General features: G+C 37.7%; 1 protein-coding gene across 1 annotated transcript in view; it reads left to right on the top strand.

Annotated features, from left to right (window-relative positions):
• Positions 1 to 9,950, top strand: part of LOC133990404 (integrin beta-1-like) — a 30,426-nt gene extending 20,476 nt beyond the window's left edge. Inside the window, exons 7-16 of the mRNA XM_062428709.1 lie at positions 1,065 to 1,220; positions 2,225 to 2,320; positions 2,420 to 2,509; positions 2,784 to 2,924; positions 3,550 to 3,752; positions 4,031 to 4,269; positions 4,679 to 4,901; positions 5,793 to 6,025; positions 6,487 to 6,653; positions 9,791 to 9,950. Of these exons, the coding sequence (XP_062284693.1) occupies positions 1,065 to 1,220; positions 2,225 to 2,320; positions 2,420 to 2,509; positions 2,784 to 2,924; positions 3,550 to 3,752; positions 4,031 to 4,269; positions 4,679 to 4,901; positions 5,793 to 6,025; positions 6,487 to 6,653; positions 9,791 to 9,856 (1,614 nt within the window). The 3' untranslated portion in view covers positions 9,857 to 9,950. The remainder of the gene's footprint in view (positions 1 to 1,064; positions 1,221 to 2,224; positions 2,321 to 2,419; positions 2,510 to 2,783; positions 2,925 to 3,549; positions 3,753 to 4,030; positions 4,270 to 4,678; positions 4,902 to 5,792; positions 6,026 to 6,486; positions 6,654 to 9,790) is intronic.
• The last annotated feature ends 3,429 nt before the right edge of the window (positions 9,951 to 13,379 follow it).

Genomic DNA, 13,379 nt, shown 5'->3' with positions numbered 1-13,379 from the left:
GAAGCCAATAGTATCGGATGGGGCATGAGACGCCCTCCTGAACCTGTGAACCAATCAACCTGTCAATCACGACATAGCCACGCCCTAATGCATACCCTGCTTTATCGTCAAATATAAAATCAGGGAGGCCAAAATTTCACAAATGAACATCATACTGCATTGAAGAAGGCTTTAAACTAGCAATTGAGACCATAAACCCATTTTGAAAACGTTTACTGAGGTTAGAAATCAAGTGAGAAGTTGGTGAATTCTCCATTGACTTGTATAGAGGCGGAAGTCCTTTTGACACTAAAACGGTCGCCCCCTGGTGGCCTTTTTATAGAATGCAGTTTTAAGTTACTTCTGCGTTGGCATCATTTCAGAGGACCGGAACTCCCCGCCTGCTCCCACCTTATTTAGAAGTAGAGTCTGACAGAGTGAATTTTTACTGCTGCCTTCGGCTACTTTGACTCGGTAGAAAGTTAGTCTGCTAGCTAGCTGACTGAAGGGAACATGATGCAGACGAAGCCACACAAAAAGTCCAGCTTGGAAAAACTACTGACTGCTGTGACAGTTACTGACGGAGACGGACATGACAGTAATCACCAAACTAATACGTCAACATTTGTAAACAGCCCCTCGAAAGTGTGACAAAAGTCGCATTGAGAAAACTAACATTACGTCTCTTATTATATTTTTTAGTGGTCTGTAAGCCTGTAAGATTTTTTTCTTTTAATTAATGTGTTTCTGTAAATAAATGAAGGCTGATTATCAGTTAAATAAATACAAGTTTGAGCAATTAAAGCTTGTTTATTATGAATATTTGAAGTTATTTTTGGATGCATCATCTATTTAGCTCCTGTGAATGTCGGCATTGCAGTGAATATCGGTTAGTCGCCCCCGAAATAATGGGCTCATGCACATCCCTAGTGAGAAGGGTTAGGGTTAGATTTGTAGTAGTTGTTTGTGATATTAGGACATTTAGATGTATTTTTCCATTGCACTGTATTCAGGAGGCAATAAAGGCTTCAAAATATGTAAAATATTAATGAGATGACTCTTTTTCTTTATCTCCTTCTTTCTAGGAGCAAATCGGCTGGAGGAACGTGACTCGCCTGCTGGTGTTTTCCACCGATGCCGGTTTCCACTTTGCTGGAGATGGCAAGCTGGGCGGCATCGTCCTGCCCAATGATGGAAAGTGTCATCTGGAGAACGACATGTACACCATGAGCCACTATTATGTATGAAGTTTATCATTTATTTAAGATGATTAATGTATCCGGGGAGAGTTGAGTGAGCATGTTGTGTGCCGTTTTCAGCTTGACCTTTTCAATAATGGACTCAGTTTCTTATTGATGTTAAAAGCTGTGCTGCGACTAGAGAATATCTGCAGTATTTATGAGAGACTGATCGATACAGGATTTTTGGGGCCGATGCTGATACCGACATTAGGGAGTTACAAAAGCTCCGATATCCATCTATCAACTGATAATCGTATATATATATATATATACAAAATATGTTCATAAAGACACATTTATTGCACTGATGCCTCTAATGTGGTTCAAACACCTGTGACAAACATTTATAAGGGAGGCTGTGATGTTCAGTTACAGTTTAACAATAAACTTTAAAGTATAAAATGAAATCAGTGAACTATATCAGTAAATTTCACTGGGAATTTAATAATTATAACTTTTATGTAAAAAAATACATAGAACAAAAAAAACATACACGTATATATTAAACATGAATTAAGAAGAAGGATCAAATATACATAAAATGCTGCCTATATAACGTAAACACAGATACTGATATATATTTGTTATGGGCCAATATCGGTCGATAATATCAGTTGACTTATATATCGGTCGGGCTCTAGTATTTATTCATCTGTTGATTATTTTTCTTGATTAATCACTAAGTTGTTTGGTCTATAAAATATTAGAAAACTCTTCTTCTTGGTCCATTTTTTCTTTTCACTTTAAAACGACGAAACTCCAATTTTTAAAAATGGAGGTATGGCAAGAGGGGGAAACCGGAAAAGCCAAAATGCCGGAAATGATGTCGTGCAGATTAATCACAGCCTTAATGCGTAGTTACAGTTTTTTGGAGGTGCACATCAGGCGAAGGCATCAAGTAGTATGACGCAGTACTATAATCCCGGCATTGTCCAAACAGTCTGTGATCTGAAATGGTTGATTTCTTCTGTTATTAATACCTGTGTTGATTCATTCTTTAATAGGATTACCCCTCCATCGCCCATTTGGTCCAGAAACTGAGCGACCACAACATCCAGACCATCTTTGCTGTCACGGAGGAATTTCAGCCTGTTTACAAGGTAAAGTTTGAGTATTGTTTAAAAGTCTTTCAACACTAAGATGCACATTTTTATATTTATTCATTATAATCTTACCTTGATCCTTTGTGTCTCTTACAGGAGTTGAAAAATCTCATTCCCAAATCCGCTGTTGGCACGCTGTCGTCCAACTCCAGCAACGTGATAAAACTCATTATTGATGCTTATAATGTGAGTCAAACTGCAACATCCTCACATCATTTACTAGAAGATAACAAGCACTTTTAGTTTTGTTTGCTTTATTTAAAATATACCGTCTCTATTTTATATTTTTACATGTTTATACAAACCATTTTAAACCTGTTTTTAAAATGACAAGACACTGAGCTATAGTTAAAGTGAGGATATGTTTCCACATGTCAGAAGGCTCGTGTACACAGAGGTTGTCCCAAAGCATACAGCTTGTAGTAAAATATTCTGTCTTTCTTTCTTTTCCTCTGGACAGTCTCTGTCATCTGAAGTCATTCTGGAGAACAGCAAGCTGCCAGATGGAGTTTCAATCACCTACAAGTCCTTCTGTAAGAACGGTGTGGAGGGAACCGGCGAGAACGGCAGGAAGTGCTCCAACATCTCCATCGGAGACGAGGTAGATATAATTATATTATTAATATAATTGTCACTTAATTTAAATAAAAGAAGACAACAGTTAGGTAGCAAATGGAAAAATAAAAACATGTAAAGCAACATTATGCAAATACAATTTACAATATGTATTAGTCTCTACACCAATTCACATTCATAAATGCACCCATCAGTCATTATACATACTACATGTTTGATTCATTTTATAGAAAACTTCCGTACATACCAGGAAAAGAAGTATAAAACAGCATGAATGAAGAGGCATTAATCCTTCTTTTTGATTAATCTTATGGAAAAAGACATTCACAATCACTATTTTATGGTCTAGGAGAACATTTTATAGAATATGATGAATACAACAACATGTTTTAATTCAGATTTTTTATTTATTTTTAACAAACCCAAACAGGTCAAATTTGTACATTTGCATATATAAAAATGTGTATCAGCTGCACAATCTTTTTTTCAAAGTTGCATTTTATTTCCATTTTTATACTAGGGGTCACATTAGGAAAAGCCCGGCTAAAGGAAATGTGTATTGGGTCCCGTCTGGAAAATGGCACAATAAGCTGCAAGGCATCCTCCAGATGAGGTTTAATGACGCCTATAAACTGTCCTCTGCTTCCCAGGTGTCCTTTAAGATTTCCATCGAGTCTCAGAAGTGTCCAGAACGTGTCAAAGAGGAGGTCATTAAAATCAAACTGCTGGGCTTCACAGAAGAGGTGGAAGTAAAACTGAACTTCATCTGTAACTGCGAGTGCTCTGCAACGGGCGAAAAGAACAGTGACAAGTGCCACGAGGGCAACGGCACCTTCGAGTGTGGAGCCTGCAAGTAAGTACGAAGCCAGGGGAGATTCACTAGATCAGCGCTGGTGCATCATGAGCCATGAAGTCTAATGTGTTTTGTGGGTTTTCAGTTTCCAAACATAACTGTACATCTTCAACCCGACAAGGGAACTTCTTATTAATAAATTGCCACTTATTTTAATTAAATACCTTCCTCACTCAAATAATAGCTCTAACTAATCAGACCAGTATTTGTCTCCCAATCATTTAATGTATCTTTATTTTCTCATTGAATTAATCTTAACCACTTATTTTGTGTTTCAGGTGTAATGACGGACGCATCGGGCGTCTTTGTGAGTGCAGCAAAGACGAAGTACGAACGGAGGATCTGGACGCCAACTGCAGAAAAGACAACGGTACGGATATCTGCAGCAGTAATGGCGACTGTGTCTGCGGCACCTGCGAATGCAAGAAAAGAGAAAACCCTGCAGAGGTCTACAGTGGAAAATACTGCGAGTGTGACAACTTCAACTGTGATCGCTCCGGCAACAAACTCTGTGGAGGTGAGGATTTTTATTTATTTATTTGCTTACTTTGTATATATTTGAATATATATGTGCATGTATATAAGTATGAATGTGTGTATGTAGTGTATATATATATTAAGCTTCAAGTTTATTTTATTTATAAAGCACTTTAAAAAGCAAACAGACTTTGCACCAAAGCGTTTCACAAAGACAGACAAAATATATGAATAGGATCAAAATTAAGATAAAAAAAAATTTAAACACAAGAAATCAGATAACAAGTAAAACACATTAAACAATTAAAAGCCAGAGAATAAAAGTGAGTCTTTATATTAGTACTTATATGGTTATTTATGTGGATACACTCTTGTTAGGGGGATTGTTTTTGTTTTCAACTTCAAAAAAACCCCAACTATGTGGTAACCATCTCCTTTTGTTCTAACAGGACACGGACGCTGTGAGTGCAGGGTGTGCATCTGCGACGCCAACTACACCGGCAGCGCCTGCGACTGCTCTCTGGACACTTCCACCTGCCTCGCCAAGAACGGACAGATCTGCAACGGACGCGGCGTGTGTGACTGCGGCATCTGCAAATGTACCAACCCCAAATTCCAAGGTCCGACCTGCGAGATCTGTCCAACCTGCCCCGGAGTGTGCGCGGAGCACAAGTAAGTCTGAAGGAGGGTTTTTATAGTTAACTAGAACTAAAACTAGCAGTGAAAAAATAATTTAGTTGACTGAAATGAAAATAAAAAAGAGACTAAATAAAAACTACAATGAACAATGAAAAACGAATTAAAACTAACCTGAATTGCAGAATAAATCAGCTTTGTTTTTGTTTTCCCTTTTTAAATGTGTCCTGCTTCCAGTAGGTGGCAGCAGAGCAGATGCTGGCTGCTGAATAACGCACAATAAAAAGATGCTTGACGTGCAATTTATGATTTTCTAGAAAGAAGAAGTAGTTGTTGTTCCAGGTAGAGACGTCATAGCCAAATATGGGAATATTAAGACTGCGACCCAGCAGTAGATAAAAGTAAGTGTGGTGATGAAGAGTGACGGGAACATTTGTGGGATACAGATAAAGGGGAAAAATCCCACTAATGTGAAAGTCCACCTTCTAAGCTATCACAGAGAAGCAGGAGACAGCTCACAGTCAGAAACACAGCAAACTTTACCTCTGTATCAGCATTATTTCATCTTTTTAGCTTCTACAAATCAAGGCTTTCCTCCTAATACCTGAAAAACTATAACTAAATAAAAACTGAACTAAAACTACTTAATCGCTTGTTAAACTAAAACTAAAGTGAAATTAAAAAGCAAACTGAAAAACTAAATGAAAATAAAAACTAAAATTTCAGAACTATAATAACCCTGGCCTGAAGCCGTGTGTGTGTGCTTCCTCTTCCTGTGTTTCCTCCAGGGTCTTCAGTTAATTGTAGTGAAGTTTGAGTGCTTGGTATTTGCAGTGGGTGGATGGGTGGGACTTGTTGAGGTTGTTTCCCCAATCTGGGATTGTAACGGAAGGTGAGTCAACATTCGCTGTGTCGTGTCTTGCGCAGGGATTGCGTGCAGTGCCGAGCTTTCCAGGCCGGTGAAAAGAAGGACACCTGTCAGCGGGACTGCAACTACTTCCAGCTGATGAAGGTGAAGGACCGCGACAGGCTTCCCCAGCCAACAGACCAGAGCTTCCCCCTGACTCACTGCAAGGAGCGCGACGCCAACGACTGCTGGTTCTACTACACCTATGCCATCAGGAATGGTACCAAGGAGGTCTACGTGGTGGAGAATCTGGGTACGATTGGGCTGCTTAATTTGGCATTTTATCAAGAATTTAAAACTCTTGATACGTTGAATATGATGCTGTTGTAGTTAATATTACACGTTCCCTTAGCTGTAGCATCAGGTGCATCCAGGTTATTGAGTATCAGGCACTTGGTGGCCCTTTTTGGATAAATACCTGTGTAAAAAAAATGGATTGTTGGGCATATGTGCCAAAAAAATCATGCTCTTTTGGAGGCAAAGGGTTAGGGTTAGAGTGACTATAAGGCTATAATCTGCATGAAATCTATGATCCATTCATTTGCTAGTTCCCCCTTAACCAGTGTAGTTTTGACAGATAAAACATGGTAATAATGTTTCACAGAAAGACGACGTTGATCTAATTCTATAAGCCACCCATTAACTGTAAACATGCAAGACAAACATGAATTTGCGATGTTGAAACTATTTAATTTCTTGTTTGTGTTTTTTCAGAGTGCCCGGCAGGTCCTGACATCATCCCCATAGTCGCCGGTGTGGTCGCCGGCATAGTGCTGATCGGCCTCGCCCTGCTGCTCATCTGGAAACTGCTCATGATCATCCACGACCGACGAGAGTTCGCCAAGTTCGAGAAGGAGAAGATGAACGCCAAGTGGGACACGGTGAGTTTAGTTAGTCATGTGACCCTGTGCAAGTGTGCAGGCTTTTATTCTTTTCCCACCAGGTCGAATGATTGACAACTGAAGTGAAGTAGAGTTCATATTGCGTATTTGCGCCAAGATTAGCTACGTTTACTTGGCATTAAAAAATCTCTGGCTAGCCTTAACTTTGAAAATGAACAGCTCTTCCAGCTCTTAACATGTATGAAAAAGTACCATATTGGGGGAAAAAAGGGGTTTCTTTAGGGTATTTATGGATGCTGTTGATGGTCAAACATGTCAAATAATCAACAGAAAAATGTCTCAGTGGTGTAGAAAGAGAGTAGAGATTTAAAATGAAGTAAGATTGTGGGGCGGAGGAGGGGAGGGCTGATGTGATCGAGACATTGAGAGAGAGAGGGAGACAGTGAGACTCTCCAGCTCTGCGGCTCTCGCTCTGTCCTTGATCAACCTCGGCTCCCTCCACGCTGCTTTGTGTTAGTCTCTAATTCGCTGAGGGAGCAGCCTTCCCCTCCGCTGACAGTGCTGCCTCTCGCTGTCCACATGCTACAACTGCATGACCATAAAAGGCAATGAAGCAGGGGGAAAAAGAGGAGGACTGCTGATGGAAAGCTCCACTGCTGCTCACTGTTATGTGTTAGTCACACCATGTCTGGACGGGATGAAGTAAACATTAATTACAGCTCGCGTTTAGGGGGGTGAACGTGACTTTTTTAGTCACCGTACTGCTCCGATTCAGTAGGAGGAAGATAGTTTGCAAAGTTACTCTTTGGTAAAATGTAACTTGCTAGTTATTTTTGTATTAAAATATGATGAGGAAGTTTACTTTGGTAAAGCAGCAAAGTGGAGAGCAAAAATAGAAAGAGCATCAATAAAGAAGAATAAATAAGTAAACAAGCAATGAGAACAAAATCCTTCTGAATAAACAAACTGTATTGTAGGAAGAAAGTGTGTGCTGTTAAGGATATTTTTTTAGTTTTATTTTTCATTATAAGCTTCTTATTTACAGTATATCAGATTGTTAGATATTAGATATAGCTTGTTCCTCCATTTCTATCACCTGTTTTTGTATGTTAAACAGGTTTTTGGTCACAAAAATGAAACCACATGAAAGAAAAGTAAAAGTAAAGAGCTCCTACTGAAATGTGACAGATTACAGGAAACTAGAAACAACATACTACTACAATGGGAAAGGAATATGAATATTTTATAATTGTCATTACATGAGAACACATCTATGAGGCTCTAAAATAAAGATGGGAAACAAAAATGTAGGTCTTTATTGCTTCCTGACGTTTTCTGTTCTTCATACTTCTGTGCTTATCCTTTCCGCTGCCTTTTTCTTGCTTCTTTTAATTCCCTTTTTCCTCTGTTTTTGCTGTGTCATCTTCCTCTTTTCCTTCTCCATGTTAGCAAGGGAATCCCATTTACAAGAGCCCCATTAACCAGTTCCAAAACCCCAGCTATGGGAATAAAGGCACTGCGCTTTAGGTCAAAGTTTGTATCATTTGCATGTTATTTCCTGTGTGTATGTGTGTGTGAAGTGCAGAGTTACATCTTTTTAGGACTTGAAAAAAAAACTTGGAAATGATAGGAAAGGTTTGGTTTGACTACATGTTATGAAGTCAGCATGCTTAACCACAGCTGCTAAAAACTGTGTGTTGATGTGTGAAATGCTTTTCTACTAAGGTGGATTCATAATGTTTGATTTTCTTCTTGTTTGTGGTTACTATAAGAAACCTGCTAATCTAAACAATCACAATAGTTTGAGTCACAAATATGCACACTTTCCAGTAAAGACTGTATCTACAAATTGGGTGAAATTATGGATTTGATATTCTTGTATATGTTGAGAATAGTAACTGGTTGTTTATAAGAAACCTTGCTAATATAAACAATCAAGATCATTTTATTCATAAATATGCATGTTAAGTTTATGCACACTGTCCAGTAAAGACCGTGCATCTACAAATTGGGTGAAATCCGAAATGTTCAGATAAAATGATGGATTCTTGTATGTGTTGAGAATATGTCACACTTCTTAAGCTCGATAAACAATGTTAAAACCACTTGGATTTTTCTTCATCTTCATTCACTTGATCTGGTCTGTTTGTTATTATAGCAAAGTCTCACTCGAGGAGAAGTGCAAAAGCTGATACAGAAGTACAGAGTACAGTGTAGCACAGTGTTGTCAGACACTTATAATAACAATCTGAGTCTCTTAGTGGCTAAAATAATCACTTTTAGTCGTACATTTAGACGTACATTGCCGGAGTGCAACTGCACCAAAGAGTTACATAGCAAAGATTATGTTTCCCTCATTAGTAGGGCTGGGTATTGTTTAAAAAATGATTATACCAGTACCAATCCAAGTACCCTTAAAGTAATACTGATTCCAATTGAGTATGTCATTCGATAACCATCACATATTTAGTGTTTTTGCTTTTATCCGGTGTAACAGCGTGTAGTGTAGACACACTTTAGAGCGTTTAGGTGGCATCTTGGCTGCTGAACTACTAAGCGCACTAACTCAAATTCACCACGACTTCACCACCACAGACTGGTTGTAGCTGCTGTGGCAGTGGGCCAATCACATGTCACATTAAATCCAAGAATGCTTGAGTTGATTGGCTGGGAGCAAGTTCATACAAATAGTCGTATTTTCTAGCTCTGGGTGCAAAAAAGGATTGATTGCAGATATCGTTTGACAGGAGGCGTTTCAATACTACTTGGTATCGATTTAAACACAAAAAGATGGGAAAATAAGGTCCAGGTTGAAAATGCTACAAGTTCCCCTTTAAGGATCAGAGCAGACAGAAGCAGCAGTCAGACACAAGCTGCTGAAACCATGGCAACAGAGTCACTGCTAAACTTAAACTAAAGTGTTGCCTCCAGGCCAGACAGTGAAGAATATGAATAGTGTGCCTACTGACTCTTTGGTGGCTTTTCTTGTTTGGCATGATACTGTTTTACTTAACCTTCAACTGTTCAGCGTACTGGTATCAAAACTCTGATATTACGATTTTTAAAAAACATAACCACATGAAGGTTTGACTTTGCTGTGATGTGTTGACTCGTTAAGAATTCACTGTTAACTATTTTCACTCACCCTCACACTCTTCTTTCTCTCTTCCTTACAGGGAGAGAATCCGATCTACAAAAGTGCCGTAACAACTGTCGTCAATCCAAAGTACGAAGGCAAATGATGGAGCTTTGCCTTCACTGTGATATCACTGTATGGAAAATATATGGGGGCCGAGGGGCTGAAGGGAGGGGCGGGTTTTTATAATGCTCTCACTGTTTGATGTTGGTTTCTTTTCTTTTGTTTCTTTTTGTTTTTTTGTTGTTGTTGTAGCCACCAAATGATAGCAAATGCATTTTTTGCCACTATTTCAGTTTTTTTTATTTTTTACTAACTTTTATTTTTATTTTCTATGCATCATCTGGAAATTGTACAGTCTGTATGAATGTGGGGTTTTATTCCTCTGCAGAACTTGAGAGAATGTGTTGAACTGACTTTTTTTAAATTTTTTTTTTTAAATAGAGGCGACAAGCCATCAGTTGTATTGTTGAGGGTTGAATTGGACGTTGATATTGGACAACAAATGAAGGGTTCCAGTCCAAATAACTATGTATTCAAAGTAAGGTGGGCGGGCTTCTGCTACCAATCCATCAATGTTTCCAAAAAAAAGGGGGCAGGTGTTGAGCAAAGGTCTTTAGATTGTTTTTGCCATCTGAGCAAAGTTCTTCTCTGCCTGTAATCATTTAAACTGAGCTGAGCTCTTTTTTAAATGTCTCTTTTGGATTCAAACGCTTCAAACGTAGTAGTACTAGCTGGTTGTTTGTAGCAACAAATGAATTGTGTACAGTATGTTTGGGTTCTGTGTAAAGCCATATATGTGTTCACAGAGCAGGGATGAAGGCGATAGTATGTTGTTTTGTTTATTTTCTGAGAGAGTTACTCCATCGGAACAATCAATTGAAATGTATCTATAAAAAGACGTTTTCTTGCGCTGACTTTCTAGATGAGAGGACGTCTTTGTACAGTAGTGTTACTGTTTGGCTCCAGGTTTTTACTTGCTTAATTTAAAAGCCAACTCAGGTCCTTAATTCTTCACAGCAATGCCAAATACACGTAAACCTGCCTTATTTCTTACTAAATTTGCTATTTGCTATATTGAAATGCCTTGTGTTACTCGTAGGTTATGAATTTGGGGATTGTTCCCATTTTTGTTTCTATATGTCAGTAATTCAACGTAATTGTTTTGGTGCCTCGATCAAATTTTTTTTTGTTTTTTTCTTGTTTATTAAAAATAAGCAGAAAAGGTTTTTAAAGACCAGCGGTAAGGGAATGGTCTAGGGATGTCTAGAATTTGTTTTTTACGTTAAGATAAAAAAACAAAAGGTAACACTTCTCACAGTTGTTTTTAAGTGCCTTTTTAAAAATTTCATCACGACACATTCACATTTGAAATTCTGTATTTCAGAAATTATTTATTGAATAAAGATTCGAAACAATGTACCCCTATATTGTTAAAGTATTATTATGCAATTATAATTTTCTCACGGTGTGTTCAGTGTGTCTCTGTAGCCAGTATTAGATTATACATTTCTTACCAGGTCTGTTTATTGTGCAAGAACCTGATGTGGGGATGTTTGTTCAACAGGGATGTGAACAAATGATCTGCCTCGACACAATCAGAACCAAGGACAAAGGAAGTTATTGATTCATGTCTTAAAGATAATACTGAAGCACTGGGAAAACTGAGCTGGTTAAAATGAGGTCGCTAAATGAATTGTTAGTTAAATGTTTCATTTTAACTGATAAAAATATGGTACAAAGTTTACTTTTGTACCCTTCAGTTTTGCTCCATAGATCCAGTGATGTGGAGAAAGTATTGATTGAAAATGTAGCATGTTTTTTTGTTTTTTTTAAAATAATCCACAGTATGAAAAATGGCCTTTCAAAACAATACTGAACTCCTATTTACATTTCAAAATGTGTGCTTACTTTATCAGTTCACTATTCACCTTCAGGAAAAGTTTTTTAATGGTTTAATGTTCTTGGTTTTACTTAAAGTTTGAGAAAGCACTGTCATGAAGTAAAATCAAGTGAATTGGCTACCCTTTTCCTACCCCAATTGAATCGACATAAATGACATGTGATTGGTTCATTTGAGCGGACTATTTTACAGCGAAATGTTCTGTGTTGGGTCAGTTGATTAAATGACATGACTTGAGATTTTCTTCAAGAGAAAGTTGCCCTGTGTCTGAGTTTTAGTTTTTAATGCTTTGAAATAATGCTGTTGGTTTAAAAATACTTTACATTCACATTGTGAGGTGGTCTGTAGATGTCGTACATGCCCTTTTTTTATTGTAATATAGATATAAAATAAGATTTATCTTTATTGATCCCCCTTGGGAGAAATTCAGATTGACACAGCAGTACTGTGGGGAAAACAGTAGCAGTGTAAGGGTGAAAGTGTACTAACAATAGAATCAATAATAAGAAAAAATAGGATAAAATACTATATACAGTAAACTGGATCTTTGTGTAAATAAATCTGCAATATAAAAAAGTGCAATATGCAGAAAATCAGATATATACGTGTGCAATGTTCCTGAGATTTACATAGAAAGGTTAAGTAAATGCACTCTGTTGTACATGTGCAGTATCACTTTTCTTTTAGATAAGATAAGATGTATTTCTCAAAAAGTAGCAGTGTAAGAGTGAAAGTTATAAATAAAATACTATACACAGTAAACAATCTCTGTGTAAATAAATCAGCAACGTATAAATCTGCAATATGCAGAAGTTCCTGACATATGCAATGTTCCTGGGATGTACATAGTAAGGTGCTGTGTCACTTTAAATCTCTCCTAAGGGGGATCGAAAATGATGCATCTTATCTTAAACTGGATCTTTGTGTAAATAAATCTGCAATATAGAAAATTGCAATATGCAGTTCCTGAGATTATAAACATGTGCAATGTTCCTGAGATTTACATACAGAATATATCTTCAAATGGATAAAAATGAATGTGCAATGTACAGAAAATCTGAAATACATACATGTGCAATGTTCCTGAGATTTACATACAGAATATACCCTCATACCATCGGCGATTTTCTGGGATCAGACCTTTAGGGGGGCTCAGCGAGTGTTTGACATACAATGCCCTGCAAGTGTTAAAAAAAACCCCATCAATAATCATTTATGTATTTAGAAAATCTAAGATATATACATGTGCAATGTCCCTAGGATTCACATACAGAATATACCTTCATACAGATAAAAAATAATGTGCAATATTCCTGAGATTTTACATAGAAAGGTAAAGTAAATACCCTCTGTTGTGCATGTGCAGTATCAGTCTTTTTTTTAAACTTTAAATATTATTTCACATAAGAAGACAGCAGTTGATGGTGTGACAATTTATTTTTTGTTTTTTATGAGGAGCAAAAAAACTTTAAAAACTAGTAACGAATATAAAACAGTGGGCCATAAGAATAACAACCAGCCATTGAGCTTAATAATACTCATCGACTTCATCGTGACACACCGTCAGCCAATCACGTCTCGCTCCATCCACCCGTGGTGCTGCTGTGACGTCACCAACCGAGGAACTCTCCACAGGTGATTGGTGGCTCGCATCGACCAATCAGCAGCCGTCTTTTACAGCAAAGTTGTTAACCCCCAACAGTAGCACTTTGGTGTCCACCTCTCT

This window comes from Scomber scombrus, chromosome 11, assembly GCF_963691925.1.
Source record: "Scomber scombrus chromosome 11, fScoSco1.1, whole genome shotgun sequence".
Taxonomy (NCBI): Eukaryota; Metazoa; Chordata; class Actinopteri; order Scombriformes; family Scombridae; genus Scomber; species Scomber scombrus.
Note: the sequence above shows the minus strand (reverse complement) of the source record. Positions and strands in the feature narration are given on the sequence as shown.